The sequence below is a fragment of the Myotis lucifugus genome, unplaced genomic scaffold, assembly GCF_000147115.1.
Source record: "Myotis lucifugus unplaced genomic scaffold, Myoluc2.0 scaffold_17, whole genome shotgun sequence".
Taxonomy (NCBI): domain Eukaryota; kingdom Metazoa; phylum Chordata; class Mammalia; order Chiroptera; family Vespertilionidae; genus Myotis; species Myotis lucifugus.
Genome location: NW_005871065.1, coordinates 7,899,939 through 7,919,937, shown reverse-complemented (window position 1 = coordinate 7,919,937; position 19,999 = coordinate 7,899,939). Strand labels below are relative to the sequence as shown.

At 38.1% G+C, this 19,999-nt stretch overlaps 1 protein-coding gene across 3 annotated transcripts in view; it reads right to left on the bottom strand.

Annotated features, from left to right (window-relative positions):
• Positions 1-19,999, bottom strand: part of COL14A1 (collagen type XIV alpha 1 chain) — a 173,165-nt gene that overhangs the window by 121,096 nt on the left and 32,070 nt on the right. For all 3 annotated transcript variants that reach the window (XM_006085247.3, XM_014452679.2, XM_014452680.2), the window contains exons 6-12: positions 13,353-13,508; positions 12,348-12,467; positions 10,720-10,884; positions 7,449-7,610; positions 4,625-4,776; positions 3,387-3,516; positions 1,465-1,610 (exon numbers count right to left, since the gene is read on the bottom strand). In XM_006085247.3, the coding sequence (XP_006085309.1) occupies positions 1,465-1,610; positions 3,387-3,516; positions 4,625-4,776; positions 7,449-7,610; positions 10,720-10,884; positions 12,348-12,467; positions 13,353-13,508 (1,031 nt within the window). The remainder of the gene's footprint in view (positions 1-1,464; positions 1,611-3,386; positions 3,517-4,624; positions 4,777-7,448; positions 7,611-10,719; positions 10,885-12,347; positions 12,468-13,352; positions 13,509-19,999) is intronic.

Below are 19,999 nucleotides of genomic sequence, written 5' to 3'. Positions count from 1 at the left end.
GAGCAAGTTTCTCCATTGATTTTTCCCTATGATAAATACATCAAAAATTGTATATATCTTTATTTCAAATTATTCTCCAAGGCAACTGTACCAATTTACATAAGTGATTCTGTGTCCTCACATGCTCACTAAGATGTATTATTATCAGACTTTAAAAATTGTTTGCTAATCGATTGGGTATGAACTAGTATCCCCTTCTTTTTTATTTATCTCTTTCTTAGTGAGACTGAACATCTTTCCAACATCATTTTTAAGTCTCCCTCCTGCCAAAAGGGAATTCAAATAAATATTAAATCCAAATGGCCAAAAGCTGTCTAAACTTTGCAAATAAAAGAGCACATGTCACCAATGCTCTGTTCTTGACACTCAGATTCACCTTATTTTTAGCCCTAAAAATTTCTGTCACCAGAGGCAGATTTTAGACAATGTTAACTAAACAAGTTCTGAATGCTCTCTCTTGTCCACCTGCCTGTCAGGACACTCCCAAGCATCATAGACACTTCCTCTTAAGTCCTCCATCATCTATATTATAGTAATTATGTTTCTTAGGAATTAAAAATGAGGACTAAAATAAATTATTCAAAAGTCCAAGATTCATCATTTAAAATGGAACAAATGCAAAAATACTCCACATTGATGAGATAATTTGTCTATCATGCAAATTAATTTTAAAAAAATTTCCTAAGTCAGTGTACATAGGGGAAACAGTCATTTGTGAACTGCATATAGAAATGTAAAGTATGTACAATTTCTCTAGAGTCATTTGGTAATGCTTAGTGTAATGACTGGCATACCCTTTGAAAAAAGAAACTCCATTTCTAGCATTTTATGCTATGCAAATAACCATACAAAATTATATGTTTAAAAAATGGTCACAAAAGCATATTTATACAGAAAATTACCTAATTGTCCAATAATATGAGATTAAATAACAATGGAAAGGTATAAAGATGTTTAAAATGATGACATAAAATATCATTTAATGGTATGGAATGATAGTCACAATAACCTAAATGAAAACAGAAGAGTACAAAACCATTTCCATTTGTTGTGTTCAACATGCATTAAAAAAGACTTGATGCTCATTGTGAACAACTTATTTCCTCTATCAGTGGTTCTCAACCTTCTGGCCTTTAAATACAGTTCCTCATGTTGTGACCCAATCATAAAATTATTTTCGTTGCTACTTCATAACTGTAATGTTGCTACTGTTATGAATCGTAATGTAAATATCTGATGTGCAGGATGGTCTTAGGCGACCCCTGTGAAAGGGTCGTTCGACCGCCAAAGGGGTCGCGACCCACAGGTTGAGAACCGCTGCTCTAGGTGGTTCGATTACAAGTGATTTTTTCCCCTCTTGCTTAATGTGAATTTTCTAAATTTTATACACTGAATTTTTATAGCAAAAATGTCTATTTTAAGAAAGTCAAAGATTCTAGAACTCTAGTGGCAGCGGGTAGTTACCTCTTTTTCATCCCCAGCCAGACCCTCCGTGAGAGGAGCATAGAGGATCAGGTATCCCGATGCTCCGGCCACTGCATTCCATCTTGCCCGCAGACTGTTCTCAGTCACATCGTACAGTTCGAGGTCGGAAGCCATGGGTAAAGCAACTGCAAGAGGAGATTGCTTTTTGTAATGTTCAGCCATTACCAGTGTGCTTGCTCATTTCAAAGTATCCAGGTGCTACTTAAGTAAAGGTAGCTTATTTTTCAGATAATTTTCATCCTTCAATCTGTTCACATAGCTTTCTGGGAGGGTAAGCATGGTGAATGTTTAAAGCAGGAATAACATATCTTCTGGTTTCTTATATCCCACTACAGTGATGGGCCCCTTTCCCTGGCAGCCAGTCAAGAGCAAGAAGACTATTCTGACCACTGTTTTATGTCCATCACCAGTATCTGACATGCAGCAGCCATTAAAAATAGTTGTTGAGTCACAATAAAATGACAGAATGAGTGGCTGGAGGAACAAATACATGAATGAATAAATACTCATTGACACATTCAATCAGGGACAATGATGAGGCATGACTAAGTAACAATAGGTTTGAGAAAAATTGAATAATCAAGAAATAAGACTGGCTATAATTGAGAAGAGAAAGAGATTAAGGATAAATTACAAGCTCCTGGCTTTAACAATGCCAATGAAAACCATGAAATGTTGGTTTCAAATATGAACCTAGGCCCTCCACACTCTGGCCCTGCCTCCTTTTCCAATCACAATGTCAAGTTCAGGACTTGGTTTACACATGCAGGTCCCTGTCACACTTGGATCGGAGTGCCTATAGCAGTCCATTGCACTAATTTGATTGCATGTCCTTGGTTTGCATTCTCTCCCTTACTAGACAAAAACTTCCTTAAGGTCAGGAATTGTTGCTAAAATATTTATGCAAAGCCGGATTACTAATAGCTACCTTAAAAATCATTGTCAGGGATAAACCCAACAATGTATTGGACTGGAGTGTGATTACCATAATGCCTACCACATAGTTATTGGTGGTGTTTATATTGTTATCTTTGTCCTATCAGAGGCAAAGTTCTTTAACTGTGCATAGTGATGAGCACGTAATAGGACCTTAATTCGTGTTTGCAATAACTAAATGAGTAGATAACTGTGTTTTGTTTTTTTAAATATATTTCTTTATTGATTTTAGAGAGGAAGGGAGAAGGAGAGAGAGATAGAAACATTAATGATGAGAGAGAATCATTGTTTGGCTGCCTTCTGCACACCCCCTACTGGGGAACGAGCCCACAATCCAGGCATGTGCCCTCGGCAGGAATCGAACCAGGGACCCTTCAGTCCGCAGGCTGACGCTCTATCCACTGAGCCAAGCCGGCTAGGGTGATAACTGTGTTTTTTGAGATTATCGTTTCCCAGGAGTGTGTGTGTGTGTGTGTGTGTGTGTGTGTGTGTGTGTGATCATGATCATGCTCAGGTAAGGAATTACTAGTATTCAGAAGCTTGTTTTAATTGCAATGGCATAAAAAGTGAAAATAGATGTAACATAATGCCCTTGTAATTCTACTGGGCAGGAGAGAGAGCTACAGAGCTCCTTCTCTACTTCTACTGACAAATTCAAGCTCAGTGCTTAGTTTGTAACAGGCATTCACTAAATGTTTGTTTACTAAGTAAATAAATGTATTTTGCACCCTTCACCACTAAGGTTACTCTCTCCTACACATAACAGTGTTATCATATCCCTCCCAGTATGTAGCCCCTGCAAAATGTAATGATAGCTTGGTCCAGTACAGCATGCAAGCATAACTATTTTCTAGGAATTTGACTCAGGATGTCCATCAATACAACCTGAGCAGAATTCCAAATTAGGAAGGGCTGCCTAAGCAATGCTATACAAGGTCAGAAGTGAGGTGGAATCCAATACGTACGGGTGGTCTCGGTTCCCCGCAGGCCTTCACTAGCGGTGTGAGAATACACTGCAAAGACTGAGACCTGATATTCAGTGAGAGACATCAAGTTTTTCAACACCGTGGAAGATTCACTGCCGTCCACCACCACCTGTTTAAAGTGCAGTTCAGGTATGAGAGTATGAAATGTCCATGTGCAGAATTAACATGAAAAAGCAAAAATACCTCTAGCAAGAACATTTCACTAAATGTTTTCTTATGTGTGCCGCATCCTCTTTCCACTGTGCGGTCAATTCTCCTTGAATTCCTATCTGAAGGAATGCGCCTTTTATGAAACATGTCCAAAACTCCCTTATTAATTCCTATCTAAGTGGAAATGGTATCATTTTTATACTAATCACATCTGCTTCATAACAGTTAATGTGTGATATTTTTCCATGGAGCTTTGGGAAGCATTTAAAAGGTTTATTAGTCATAAAAAGAGATAGAACATTGGAATAATTCTGATTTTTTTTGACAAGATAATTTAAACCTTCATGATCTACTTCTCTAACACTTAAAAAAATTATATCCCCTGCCATAATCCAGAAGAAAATTGTGCAACAGGCTGAGGTTAGTCAGGGGTTAGGACAATAAAAGGTTAGCACTTAAAAAAAAAGATTTCATCACATGTTAACATATTCCCTGTGAATTGCTGTATCAAAGGTAGGAACTGGGAAGAATCCAATCATCTGGCAATATGTACTCTCCCGTGATGGTCAACCCATGAGAAAGGCCAGCCACAGATGCTTTCTTATGGCTTCTCCATTGCAATCATCTCCATAAACGTCCAGGAAATTCCAAACCCTGGAGGACTATGTGACCACATAATTTGGATCACACAGACTTCATTAAGGAAGGGAGTTCAGACCACTCCCAAAGTAGAAAGAACACATGAATAGCAAAAGGAAGCTCTGGCCAGATAACTAACTACTGATTTCCTTTGCTTTAGAACTCATTAATTTTTAAAAAGAAGGGGAAAAAAGCTAAAATAAGGTGTGTTAGAAATGGATACATGACCAGTTCTGAGGGTTATTTGATGGAGGTGAGAAGAAAAGGTGCAAATAAAGTACACGGACATGTGGAAATGTATTTAAGTGAAATAATTCTAAATGTTTATCACAGAATAACCTTATATATCCATTTCTGTCTTGTCTTCTCTACTGTAGAAGACTTGAGAAAATGAAAATAATGGTTTGAAAATATAAACTCCTTATTACCTCGTCTGGTTTTCCACCCCTGGTAGGATAATACACGACTCTGTATTTTGCCACCTTCCCTGGGGCATGAGTCCAGTTAACCATGAAGCTTCTGGCAGTGACTTCAGAAGTAATCAGCTCCGTAGGTGGCCCAATGGTGGCAAGGGCCAAGGCTAAATTAAAGAGACACATAAGATGAACCTCTTCCCCAAAGTTAGTTCTTATTCACCTAGGAAACCCCCTTAGTCAGAAATGACTACTGACTTTATGCCACCCCTAAAATTTTCATCTCTAAAGAAGTTGATTCAGTTATTCATTCTGACATTTGTTCATCAAAACATTTACGTGTCTATTAAGTACCAGTCCCTATACCAGGTTCTGCGGATACAAACTTAAATAAAACATAGTCCTTGACTCTAAGGAACTTGGCTTAAAGAAATTGCTTATAGAATAGTTAAAATACAAAAACACCACATTCATTGAACATGTGTATATCTATAAGTAGTCTTCTAAGTTCTTTATTACTTTATTTACTTCTCAGTAGTTACTATGATTCTTCCCATTTCACAGGTGACAAAACCAAGCCACAATGAACTTAAGTAACTCGCCCAAGTCTCACAATTAGTATCAGAGCTGAGTTTGATACTCGAGCTTCTTGACACAAGAGTCTGTGTTTTTAAGCATCTGAAGGTCCAGTAGCTATACTGAAGACTGCAACAATGGCCAATAACTAAAAGTAAAAAAAGAAGAAAAAGCAACCGACACACTGAATATTCACTATGAGCTAGACCAGAGGTGGGCAAACTTTTTGACTCGAGGGCCACAATGGGTTCTTAAACTGGACCGGAGGGCCGGAACAAAAGCATGGATGGAGTGTTTGTGTGAACTAATATAAATTCAAAGTAAACATCATTACATAAAAGGGTACGGTCTTTTTTTTTTTTTAGTTTTATTCATTTCAAACGGGCCGGATCCGGCCCGCGGGCCGTAGTTTGCCCACGGCTGAGCTAGACACTGTGTAAGCAGTTTGTCTTATGTACATGTTAAAGCTAATGATTCTACAAAAGATTTGGGACATGTAAAGTTCAGGGTCCTTGAACTTTAGGATTTCTTATTCTCTAGGGGGAAGCATGTCAAACTCAAAGGCTAATATGGGCCAAATAAATGAGGCCCGTGGGCTGCGAGTTTGACATGCTTGTTCTAGGGGCATTTACCCAAGGGACTTCAATAACCATTACACTGGGGGAGGGGAGAACATAGTTACTGAACACTAACTATGACCAGGAACTGTATTACATGCTTCATCAGCATCCACATGTAGAGATTTTTGTGTGGGGGAAAATCGGGGTTCTAAAGGACTCTCGTTAAGAAGCCCAGAGAAGTTTGTTCAGGAAACTACCGCTTGGCTGCCCAACCTAGTCCCTCACCAAAATTAAAAAGTTTTGCTCTGCAAAAAACCTTATTTAAAAAATGAAAATACAAGCTACAGATCAGGAAAAAATATTAACAAACTATGTATCCAAAAGAGGACTGGTATGTAGAATATGAATAAAGAATTCTCAAAACTCAACTGTTAAATCTAAACTTAGAGAAGTCCAATTAGAAAAATAGGCAAAAGACATGAACTGACATTTCACCAAAGAGCATATCACAGATGCAAAATGAGCACGTGAAAAGATGTTTGATTTCACTGGGCATCTGGAAAGTGCAAATTAAAACCACAAGGAGCTATTACTACACACTGATCACAAAGGCTAACATGAAAAACAGTAGCAACAATAAATGTTGGTGACAATGCAAAAAAACTGGATCCCTCATATAGGGTGGCCCCCAGAAATGTATATACACTTTAACAGCTGATAACTCAACTTTGAAAATGAAATGTATTTTAATAAGCACTGCCTTTATAATTATTCAAAGTGTGTACATACATTTTTTGGGACATTCTATATATTGCTGGTGGAAATGTCAAATGCTATGGTCACCCTGGAAAATAGCTTGGCAGTTTCTTAACTAAAACTAAACTAAATATAAAATTACAATATGATATCCTGAACTTTATCCCAGAGAAATTAAAACATATGCTCACAGAAGAACCTATACATGAATGTTTGGAGCAGCTTTATTTGTAACAGCCAAAGAATGGAAACAACTCAGATGTCTTTCAATGTGGGAATGGTTAAACAAACTGTGGTACATCCATACTGTGGAATATGACACAGCAGTTCAAAGGAAAGAGCTACTAATACATGCAACAACTTGAAGGAATCTCCAGGCAATTACCCTGAATAAAGAAAGCCAATCCCCAAAGGTTACATACTACATGATTCCACCTACATAATATTTTCAAAATGAAAAATATTTAGAGATGGAGAACCAATTTTCAGGTTAGGGAGAGGTGGGGGGAGAGATAGAATGAATGTGGCTATAAAAGGACAATAGTCATGATCCTTGTGGTAATGGAAATGTTCTATATTTTGATTGTATTAGTGCAAACACCATGATATTGTACTGCAGTCTTGCAATATGTTACCATTGAGGGAAACTGGAAGAGTATACAGGCTCTCTCTCTACATTATTTCTTACAACCATGTACATGGAAAATTATCTCAAAATCAAGTTTAATTAAAAGACACAAACATGATGGTCTAAAGGAGAAAATTATCTAGTGGTTAGAGTATTCCTCCCTCACCCCACCAATATACCCCCATTTCTATTAGGAGAATAGAGGACTCTATTTAGAAAGTCGAGATGAAAGATGGTAAGAATTTTCCTAACCCATGGCAGACTTTTGCTCAGCGCAATCCCCATGTGCACAGAACGACTGCTCCCCGTCACTGTTTACCTTTGATCTCCCTGTCCTGTTCTTCCACCCGGAGGCAGACGGTCCTCGTCAGGCTCTCCACCACCGTGTGCATCAGGTCAAATTCGGCCACGTTGTACACGTGAGTGCTGTCGGGTTCAGAGGCGATCTCCTGCAGCTCGTTCTCATCCGCGTTTTTCACCCCTTGCAAGGAGGACAACAGGGAGGGTTGCGACATCCATGCCCCATTTGAAAAAGCAACGGCACTGTCCCAACCTGAGCCCCTCAGTCTCACTGCAATCAAAGCAACTGCTGCTTAAAGAGGTACATCTCTCCCGGCTGAGGCTTTTTAAAAGTCACCTTCAGAATCATTGTTAAATGGTTTAGCTTCATTTTTTTTTTACATATTTTTATTGATTTCAGAGAGGAAGGGAGAGAGAGATAGAAACATCAATGATGAGAGGGAATCACTGACCGGCTGCCTTCTGCATCCCCCACACTGGGGACCGAGCCCACAACCCAGGCATGTGCCCTTGATTGGAATCGAACCCGGGACCCTTCAGTCCCCAGGTCAACGCTTTATCCACTGAGCCAAACCGGCTAGGGGCGAGCTTCATTTTCTTCAATATGTCTTACCCTAAAGACGTATTGATGAAACTAACTTCTGTCTTGCATGAATATTGCATAAGCAATAGTAATGAAACCAGTATTCTAAACTATCAAAACTTCTGGTTTAAATTTCTATAAAACACATTTACTTAAATTGAGAGATTACTATAATAAAAATAATATATAATTATTATTATTATTATTATTATTATTATTATTATTATTACATGGTATTAAGAGACAGCTTGGGGGGATTAACATATGCAAATACACAGGCTGGCTAGTAACCATTGCAAATAGGGAAGCTCTGGTTCTTCCACAATATTTATTGAATTCCCTTGCTATGGTGGGTCAAGCGCAATGCTGAGTGTTTAGAATACAGCAGGAAGTACAGTGATACAGAAAACCCTCCACCCTCATGCAACTTCTCCAGTCTCTATTTTAGCAGTGGATGCTAATACTTACAGTGTGCTTACTTTGCCCCAAATGCTTCAGTGTTTTATGAATATTAACATATTTAATCCTCACAACCAACCCTATGAGTTTGGCACAATTGTTTCTCCCATTATACAGATGTGTAAGCTGATGCAGAGAGAGGTTAATTAACTTGCTCAAGGAAACATAACCAGGAGGTGTACACCTTGGATTCAGCCAGGCAGTCTAGATCCAAAGTCATATGCTCTGAACCACTATATCGTGCTGCCTCTCAGAAGACTCACATTAAAATGAGTAAATATTTACCAATGAAATTAGAAACAAAAAAAGGAAGGCACAGGATTGGTTCTTATGGGTGTCAAGGTAGATTTCTCTTCCCCAGGCTTCAACAAACAAGGAGCATCTATACTAATAAAAGAGTAATATGCTAATTAGACCGGACATCTTCCAGACATCTTCCAGACAAAGCCACAGTCGCGGGGGCCGAGGCAGAGGCAGTTAGAGGCGATCAGGCCGGCAGGGGAGGTCAGTTAGGGGTGATCAGGCAGGCAGGCAGAGGCGGATGGGGCGATCGGGCCGGCAGGGGAGCAGTTAGGAGCCATCAGACAGGCAGGCAGAGTGGTTAGGGGCATCAAGCAGGCAGGCAGAGTGGTTAGGGGTTATCAGGCAGGCAGGCAGGTAAGCGGTTAGGAGCCAGGGGTTCTGGATTGGAGAGGGTGCAGGCCAGGCTGAGGTACACCCCCCTCCCGTGCATGAATTTCATGCACCAGGCCTCTAGTTTCTGTATAAACCTCTGACATTGCAATCATCTAAGGGTGTTAAAAGAGGTACTATGGAAGAAAGGAAGAGCAATTACTTGGGGCAACATGAATTACTTCTTAGAGGCCTGGCTGTGCCATTGAATTCATCTTCCAACCTCAACACACTGAGTAACAAAGCACTGGTTGTTTCTCACCTATTTGCTGTAGGGGGGTCATAGGATAATAAATACTACTGGTTTTCAGGTAGTTTCCAAAAAAAAAGTTCAAATCACATCTGAATTCACTTAAAGTTTTGTTTAAAAACTCATCCATTCATTATGAACAAGACCACAAAATGGAGAATAAACACATGAATGAATTCCCCCTTCAGTTTACATCTTCTGAAGGGATTTCCTTTGTTGGGGAAAATGATTGCAAAATAAAAAATGAAAATTAAATCAATCTGTCTGATGTTTCTTGCCTGAAGGACTTCTACAATAGCTTCTAAAATGTGCAGTTGGATCTGGATCCACAATAACAAAATCACATTAGTGCATACTGAAGCAATGAGCTTAATATCAGCCATGCTTTTCATGCTGGTTAAAACCAACAAATTTGAATTTATAGATATAAAACTATTCTAGGGAAGATAGTCCCAATTCCCTCTCTCTCTCTCTCTCTCTCTCACCAAATAGCAAAGTAGTTTGGTGCAAATAGCACACACACACACACACACACCAAATAGCAAAGTAGTTTGTTGCAAATAGCATAGAAAGAGAGGAGATGTCACCATGACTTGGAAGGGCTCATTTTGTAAGGACAGGGCCTTCCTCATCTCTGTGCCCCAGCACCCACCCACAATGCCTGGCACACAGCATCTAGGAATGAGCCAGAAGAATTGTGTCTAGATTTAGGTTTGTTTTTGTTTTGTCAGTCTGTATGAAATAGAAGACCCACCTACTGCCAAAGAAAATGTAAGCATTTTCCTCAAGAGCAAAGTTGCATCATCTAAGTATTTTGCAGTTATTCTGCACGTGTGAATATATAGATATATACTAGTATATATTCTTTTCCACAAGAATGATACCTTAAAAAGAGCTTCAGAGAAATAATACTGCATATCTGGAATTTTGTGCTTTCTTTAATTAACTGCAGGACCTTAATTACTTGAAAATGATAAACTGGTTTCTCCATATACCACCAGAAAAGAGAGAGCCTATAACGAGATACTAAAGAGAAAAGTCCTGACTGGTAAAAAGTAATAAGTAGGAACCTAACCATTGTCCTTTATACTTTTCACAACACTTTACATATGGTATCTCGCCTTAGAGGGCACAAAACAGTTACCATCACTCCCATTTTAAAGGTAGGTTATAGGGCTCAGATCATAAGACTTGTTGTGATGAGAGTCAGGACTAGAAAATGTATAGGTCTCCTGGCTTTCCATGAAGTGCACTTTGCATTACATATTGCATATTATTTTTAAGTGGCTGTGTGTCTGTCCCCATTGTTGAAACAGAAACACATACCTATGGCAAACAGCTCCACACCAGATTCACGAAGGTTCCTGGATGGTGGAATAATATCATCTTGGGATTTCCCGTCTGTGATTAAGATGCCAATTTTGGATACTCCAGTCCTTGCTCCTGCTTCTGGCTTAAAGCTGTTTTCAAAAATGTAGTTCAAAGCAAGACCTGGCAGAAAACAAGGAAAAATAAACACAAACCAACCACCTCTAATAAAAACCCTTCCAGTCCTGCAAAGTTTAACGACAAGATGAGTAACTTATTGAACTAAAGGGATGTTTATTAGATGCAAAATTTCACCTTCATTTTTACAACAACCTCTTCCTTGACAGATCGGATGAAAAACTCAACTCCACCAGAAGAGTGGCAATACAAATAACTGACAACTGCATCATTTCAGAAATTCGCATTTACAACGAACATTGAATTCGTGGCCCTTGGACATGACAGATCTGTGTACATGAAAATGTAAAGCTTTATAAGTTAGAATAAAGCAAGAATCCCCACACAATCGTGTCTGTTCCAAATATTATCTCTACACTTTCAGTTTTGCTAATGATGGCCTATAGAACCAAAAATTCTTTCCTACCTCTCTTTCGTAGAGGTAGTGGGGGAAGATCTCAAAGAAAACTGAACCCCTGCCTTTTGAATGTGACCCTTTTCACCAAGAAAAAATAAGAATTGCTGCAATATTTTTATAGGATTTGTGTTAAATATTTTTTAAAATATATATTTTATCGATTTTTTACAAAGAAGGGAGAAGGATAGAGAGTTAGAAACATCGATGAGAGAGAAACATCGATCAGCTGCCTCCTGCACACCTCCCACTGGGGATGTGCCTGCAACCAAGGTACATGCCCTTGACCGGAATCGAACCTGGGACCCTTCAGTCCGCAGGCCAACGCTCTATCCACTGAGCCAAACCGGTTAGGGCGTGTTAAATATTTTTTTGTCGTATGAACAAAATACCCATTAGATTATGCCTCAGATTGGCAAAGCAATTGTCAGGATTTCAGTGGTTTCCTTAAAAGTCAATGACAACATCTATATATTTTAATTGAGCATCTATATTGTGTGTGCAGTAAGGGTAAAACCTGTGATAACCCCTTGTGGCTAGGATAATTATCATCTAAATAGTCTCACATTCTTCATTTATTAAAAATATCAGTGAGCCAAAGATCCGCAAATATTTTCATGATAGCTACTGATTGCAGAATAAGGGCCAAGAAAATACCTTCCTTAAATAAAGGTAGGAATTTGTGTTTATTTCATTGACAGGGTGGCTGGAGGAGAAAACAGGTGAAAAAAAGAGGGGGACTCACAAACGTTAAAACAGCTATGAGCACTGCAGAGACTACTGCATTTCCTTCTAGGTCAACCAAGCCCCACCTGGGACACTCTATTCATATGCAATGGGATGTCTGGGTTTTAACTTATGAAGCTGAGTTTGAGAAAAGAACCATCTGAGAACTTTAGAAGCTCGAGGAAGTGAGTGACAAGAGAGGAGAAATGAAGATTTCCTTTGGTTTTAAAAAAGTACTATGCTAAGTCTTACAAAGAGGCCGACTAAAGAAATAAAACTATTCTTCAGCAAAATATGTTGCTAAAAATGTGGACTGAACAAAACATACCTGTTAGCGTATTTCCTCCTTTGTATGGCAGATTTCGGACAGCTTCGATCACCTCATCTTTTGTACTGAAGGCATTCAAGTGCCATTCTATTCTGGGATCACCGCTATACTGTGCAAGACCTGGAAAAGAAAGATAAGAAAGCCCACCCAGAAATGATGGGTTACTAAAAGGTCTAGTGGACTATTCCAGAAACTAGAATGATGAACGGCCTAATCCTTGCAACATTTTTTTCTCCACCTCACTATGTACTTTCAAGAAGGATTCCTGCAGGGGCAGGGGAGGGAGAGGAAGAGGATTCCTGGCATTAATTTAAGGAATTAATTGAGAGAATTAATTATCTGGGGGCTGAGGAAATGTATCTATTTTATAGCCATCTGGAAGTGACCACTTTTAAAGTATTAGGTACTTAGCGTGTGGTTTTTTAAAGTCTGGATTATGTTTTAGATAAAAGGTCTGGATTTATATGTTGGTTTTTATTCTCAAAGGAAGGAGTTTCCTTAATGGCTATTTAAAAGCAAAACTAGGAGACTTTTGTAATAAAGTGAACATGTTGCTTAAAGATTTTAAACTTTTTTATTTGCTTTTTATCTCAGCTAGATTTAATGTGACAAAGATTATCTTGTACTATAAAATTATTTCCAATTTCCAGTTGTTTTAGTATAATGTTTCACTAGATTGACTGTTTCCTTTAAAAAGAAAACTTCTACCTAATAAATTTTTAAGCCAGCTCTAACTTAAAAAAAATAATAAAAATAATTAGAGAAGACTTTGACGTTCAGAAAATTAAAATGGGTTCAATAATTAATTGAATGACAGTGTCATAGCAAAATTAGTAGGAATAAATAATTGGCATATCCTATTGATCCAAATTTGCATTTTGGGGAACACCACTATAGTAGATCCTATAATTCTGAAAGTCACTCTGTAAAGAGTTTTTGAAATTTCTTAAGAGACTTCCCCAAAGTTTTACATTGACAGTTGACTGCTATGAATAGAAGGTGTACCAATCCGTGTCTTCTCTGAGCCCACATCGAACGCTGTAACTAGGTTTTCTAAGAAAAGCCGAACCAGTCTGAAGTTGAATCTTCCAATGCTCCATGAACCATCAACCAGGATTACAATATCAGCAATTGCTGGAGTTTGACAGAAAAATTTCACTTCTGCAAAGTACAAACCAGAAAAGCACCCGTGTTACTGTTGGAACTTTTAAAAAGAGTTAATCTATTTTCATGTCCTTCAAATAACTTAGTGCTAAGAATATAATAAAGTTCCCATTAAGGCAACCATATTTTTACAACCCTTCCCTTAAATGCATTTTCACTGGGCAAAAATAGTGGTAATAGCTGGCTGGCTGCAGAGCCAGTGTTCTGGAAATAGCAAAGCACTGGCAGGTTCACACCATCCTGGCAACACGAGCCTTCTGCATATTTGAGAAAGCAATGTCTGTGCAAAATCATCCAGCTTTGGTTTCAGCCTGCAGATTCTTTCCAGGAAAGGTCTTAGCAACACCAGTGTGAGAGAGTAAGCAGAGATGAGGAAGACGGCCGGGAAGCAGAGGCAGCTCTCCTGTTCTGATAAGTAAGCTGGAGGAAGTGACAGGAGAAGAGAAATGAGGGGTTCCTGGACTCAAGGAAAAGTCAGGGCCATACATTTAGCCTAAGAAAGACACACAGACCTGTGCTAACGTAGGAATGGTTTGGGGAAGAAGAAAAGTAGAAAGGGTCCAAGAGTTTCTTCAGATTCAAATTCTTGTGCTCAAAGCAGTGCCCCCTTATCCATGGGGGATACATTCCAAGACCCCCAGTGGATTCCTGAAACCACGAATAATATATATCCTAGATAATAAAAGCCTAATATGCAAATCGACTGAACTGCAGAATGACCGGTGGAACGACCGGTCTCTATGACGTGCACTGACCACGAGGGGGCAGACGCTCAACACAGGAGCTGCCCCCAGCCTGCAGGCCCCAGGCCAGCCAAGGCGGGTGCCAGCAGGGGTCCCCCGATCGCCCTGCCAGTCACCCCACAGATTGGCCCTGATCGCTGACCAGGCCTAGGGACCTTACCTGTGCATGAATTTTGTGCACTGGGCCTCTAATATATATATATATATTTTATATATATATATGTTATATGTGTGTAATATGTGTGTATTATATATATATATTTCTTCCTTTACATACATACCTATGATAAAGTTTATGACTTCTCTTTGGCATATCCTAATTGTTGGCATCACTATTCTTGCACTTTGGGGCCATTATTAAATCAAATAAAGGTGACTTGAACACAAGCACTGCAATGCTGATACCATGAAAGTCAATCTAATAACCTAATTGATTACTAAGTGACTAACAGGTGGGAAGCATGTACAGTGTAAAACCGCTGGACAAAGTGATGATTCAAGACAGGAGTAGGGAGGATCAAGATGTCACAGAAAGGTGGGGGATTTCTTCACTTACTCAGAATGGTGTACAATTTAACACTTATAAATTGCTTATTTCTGGAATTTTCCACTTAATATTTTTGGACCACAGTTGATCATAGGTAACTTAAACCACAGAAGGTGAAATAGCCTATGAGGGGGACTACTGTATTGTGTCTCTATGGCAATAAGATTTTGTCCCTTAAAACCATTTCAATAATTAATTTTTAAATGGCTCAAGTAGGTCTCAGAACAGGGATTTAGAACAGGATGCCTGGGCACTGGAAAGTCCCAGCCTGCAGTGATTATGGGCAAGGTGCCAAGGGCAAACAGCTGTCTTTGCAACAAAGGAAGAGACTGTCTAATATACAGGGTAGGTCTATGCTTGACTAGGTGAAAACCACCACTGTCGTGCACACAGAACCAAGATGCTAAAATACTCTTACTGTGTTTAAAAACCCTTCAAAATTACAGGGTATTGTTAGTATCTTTAGTAGCATTCCTTCATACTGTAGGTTGTGTTTCCAAAAAAAAACTAACTTCGCTGAATTTTCATATTAGGATTGGAGATCATGAATTGTGTGTGTGTGTGTATGTGTGTGTGTGTGTGTTTCTTTATGTCTTGCCAACTTCTTGAAATTGCCCAACAAATCCCCAGTTTGTTTTCTAACATTAAATGATTATAAAACAATATTTGAAATATAATTTATGTAATAAAACCCAAAATGTATAAGTGTTCATAAATAAATGGATTATTTTTTCCTGGAGAGAAAAACAGTTGAATTGCTATGGTTGGGCTCCAGTGGTCGGCAAACTCATTAGTCAACAGAGCCAAATATCAACAGTACAACGATTAAAATTTCCTTTGAGAGCCAAATTTTTTAAACTTAAACTATATAGGTAGGTACATTGTTATTAACTTAATTAGGGTACTCCTAAGGCTTAGGAAGAGCCACACTCAAGGGGCCAAAAAGCAGCATGTGGCTCGCGAGCTGCAGTTTGCCGACCGCAGGTAGGCAATTTAATCTATATCTCTGCACCTAGCAGGCCATATTTTTGCTAAAAAGATCTTGGATTTTTCCCCCAGACATAAATATACATGGAATATCAGGATCCTTTTACCAGATGGGGGAAAATATATTTGCCAATGAAATACTCAGATACTCATATGGAAGCTATATAGTATAGCTCAATCCAAAGTTGACATATTACATTTTAAGGCAACATATTTCTCTTCTTTAATAACCAAATACAAAGCCACCACCAATTTGGGATACAATCCTACTGTATCAGACCAAAATATTCTAAAACAGAATACTGCAAGAAATCATGGGATAAAAAATTTATTTTTTTAAAAATAATCAGGAAAATTGAAGTTTGATGAAGCATTAAGAATCTGTTTCTCTCATTTTTAATAGGGAAACTTGCCTCAAAATGAGAGTAGCTTTCTTTCTCTTCCAAAACTATTGGGAATATTATTTCACTTTTTCATTTGGGTACACTGAAGATAAGGTCTTAGAAATCTTTCTTTATGTAGAAGAGGACTGTGAAAACAGGTATTATTTCAAAATTTTTCCAATAAAAATATTCTGTCTATTCAGCTCACTCAAGTCATTTTGACTTAGAGATATAAATTCTATATAGTTCCAAAGTAAGATAAAATTAATTGACTATAAATTAGAAGACTGTCAAATTTAATATTAAAATTTTGAAAGTTGCTCATAAAAAAACCTTAAGAAATATATAAAGACAAGTTCCAACTGCAGAAGACATGTACAATATAAAAAAACTAAAAAGAACAGTATCAAGAATATATTAAAAAAACAGAAATAAAAATTTAGAGAATAAGAAAGATATATAGCCAATAAGTGAATGAAGAGAATTTAAACTACATTGGTATCACAGTAATAAGAAAAATCAAGGTCACAATAATATACAATTTGTGCTCTTTCTACTGAAAAAAGATAACTTTAATACCATTTATAAGTGCTCCGAAGATAATGAGATATTTAGGTATGTACTTAAAACATCTGCAGGATCTGTATGCTGAAAATTACACTATTGATAGAAGAAATTAAAGAAGACATAAATAAATAAATAAATAAATAGGATTACCATGTTCATGGATTGGAAGACTGAACATAGTTAAGATGCAATTATCTCCAAATTTATCTATAGATTTAATATGATTCCTACCAAACCTCAGAAAGACTTTTTTTTAGATATAGTCAAGCTTTTTCTAAAATTTATATGGGAAGGCACAGACCCTGGAATAGCTAAAACAATCATGAAAAAGAAGAATAAAGTGGAAAGAATTATTTTACCAGGTATTTTGCCTATTAATTATACAGATATAGTACTCAGTATAGTCTAGTTTTTCAGAGGGATAAGCACATACAGCAATAGAAAATAGAAAAGCCAAAAACAGACCTATACAAATATGCACAACTATCTGATTTTAAATCTAAATATAGCTTTAGACCAGGGGTCTTCAAACTTTTTAAACAGGGGGCCAGTTCACTGTCCCTCAGACTGTTGGAGGGCCGGACTATAGTTTAAAAAAAAAACTATGAAAAAATTCCTATGCACACTGCACATATCTTATTTTGAAGTAAAAAAACAAAACGGGAACAAATACAATATTTGTATTTGCTTGTGGCCCGCGGGCCGTAGTTTGAGAACCCCTGCTTTAGTCAAATGTGCAAAAATACTTCAACAGACAGTGCTGGAGCAACTGTATATCCATGAAAACAAACAAATTTGATCAAAACCTCATACTTTATACCCAAATTAATTCAAAGTGGATAATCAACTTAAATGTAGTAAGAAAAACTAAGAAACTTTTAAGAAAAAAATGGAAGAAAAAAGGATATACAGATGGCAAGTATGCACATGAAAAGATGTTCAAACTGATAACTATCAGGAAAGTACAAATTAAAACCACCATAAGTTTTCACTGTACACACCTATCAAAATAGCTAAAAATAAAACAGTAATAACAAGTGCTGGAAAGTATGCATAGAAACTGGATCACTCAGACATTGCTCATGGGGCTATAGAACGGTATAACTGCTCTGAAAACAGTTGGGCAGTTTCTTTTAAAAAGTACACGATAAAATTACCATCTAAACAAACATTGCACTCTTGGGTATTGACTCCAGAGAAATAAAAACTTACATTCACACACACACACACACACACACACGCACGCACGCGCACACACACATGCACACACACTGTACACAGATGTTCATAGCAGTTTTATTCATAAGAGCCAAAAACTAAGTCTAGATGTCCTTCAAAGTCAATGGTTAAACATCCATACCATGTACTACTTACTACCCAGTAATAAAAACAAAGGAACTACCAATACACACACCTGAGAGAAAAGAGCTAATCCCAAAAGATTACCTACTTCATGATTCCATTTATATTATTTTTTAAGTAAAAAAAAAAAATTTAGAAATGAGGACCGATTCATGGTTGTCAGGGATTAAGGATGGAAGGTGGGAAGGAGATAGATGTGGTTATAAAGAGGCAACATACAGATATTTATTGTGATAGAATTGTTCAGCATTTTGACTGTGTTTGTGGATACACAAACATACACATGTGAAAAAATATATGAACTAAATAAACACACTCAAATGGATACAAGTAAAATGGAAGAGATCTGAAAAAGTGACTGTACGTGGTTTTTAAAAAATATTTTTATTGATTTTTTACAGAGAGGAAGGGAGGAGGATAGAGAGTTAGAAACATCAATGAGAGAGAAACATCGATCAGCTGCCTTCTGCACACCCCCTACTGGGGATGTGCCCACAACCAAGGTATATGCCCTTGACCGGAATCGAACCTGGGACCCTTTAGTCTGCAGGCCGACACTCTATCCACTGAGCTAAACCGGTTAGGGCTGTATGTGGTCTTTAGCAAAAGACAATTCTGAAAATACAGGTAGTGTTAAAAAATAAATAAAAAGCTAAGCCGCTGAATGCAGTCAAAGGAGAGCATCCAATATACAGGCTACAACACAAACATCATAACATTTGGAAGGAATTATCCCCATTATATTCTATACCTTCTGGAGGTGCATGAAGAGGCGGCTTTGGAAAGCTAACCATGTGCCAACATTCTATTTCTGAAAGTTATGTGCATCATTATATTCAAGCTCACCTGCCTCTCTTTAACTGCTTCTGCATTTGTACCTGTTTTGTTGTACCAGCACTGGACTATTACGATTTGTTTCCATTCCTATCTCCCGGACTATGAAAGGTAAGAGGTAAGCTTGAGAGGTAAGAAATTTGTGTTTTCTCTTCTGATCCCTTTTGTCTGGCTCAGCTCTTGGCATGTAGCTCATCAATGAATGTGAACTACATTGAACTGTGCTGTTGAAAAAGAATTCCTCTTCTTACATAGTAATTCATCTGCCTGGCTGGGCCCTAGAAAAATGGACCATGATGGCTGAATTAAATGTGGTCTCTCCAGCTCCAGGACTCCACTGGGAAAGTGGGTTACAGTTATTTAGGGATCAGGGAGTTGGTATCGGCTTTGCCTATCTTCCTTGATACTTTTCCAATGCTGGAGGCAAAGCTGAATGAAAGGCGAGCATTTACTATTTTTACTCACGTTATTTTAATATACAATCAGAACAACCTCACAATAATTTTCCCCAGCATTAGTCTGATTCTTTTAGTGGCTCTGGGTTATTTTTTCTATGCCACTAGCAAAATATCTAGGTATACCATTCATAAACCAAGACATCTGAAGGAAAACTGTGTCACAGAACAATTTTGCACTTAAGTTCCAAGTTTTCAAACCAAGAGCTCGCTCTCAAGATTGACTTGAGCTGCATCACTGGATTTTTCTTAGAGCGTCGGCCTGCGGACTGAGGAGTCCCAGGCTCGATTCCGGTCAAGGGCATGTACCTTGGTTGCGGGCACATCCCCAGTGGGGAGTGTGCAGGAGGCAGCTGATCGATCTCTCTCATCGATGTTTCTAACTCTCTATCCCTCTTGCACTTAAGTTCCAAGTTTTCAAACCAAGAGCTCGCTCTCAAGATTGACTTGAGCTGCATCACTGGATTTTTCTTTAAGCTAATGGTTCTAAAAGGGTTTTTTAAAATACATTGGCACATCGAATACAACATTTTTGTGGAGAGCCATTAATTGTTCTCATTTTTCAGAAAATGAAATTGAGGTTCAGGCAGACAAGTGAATGGCTTAGTGG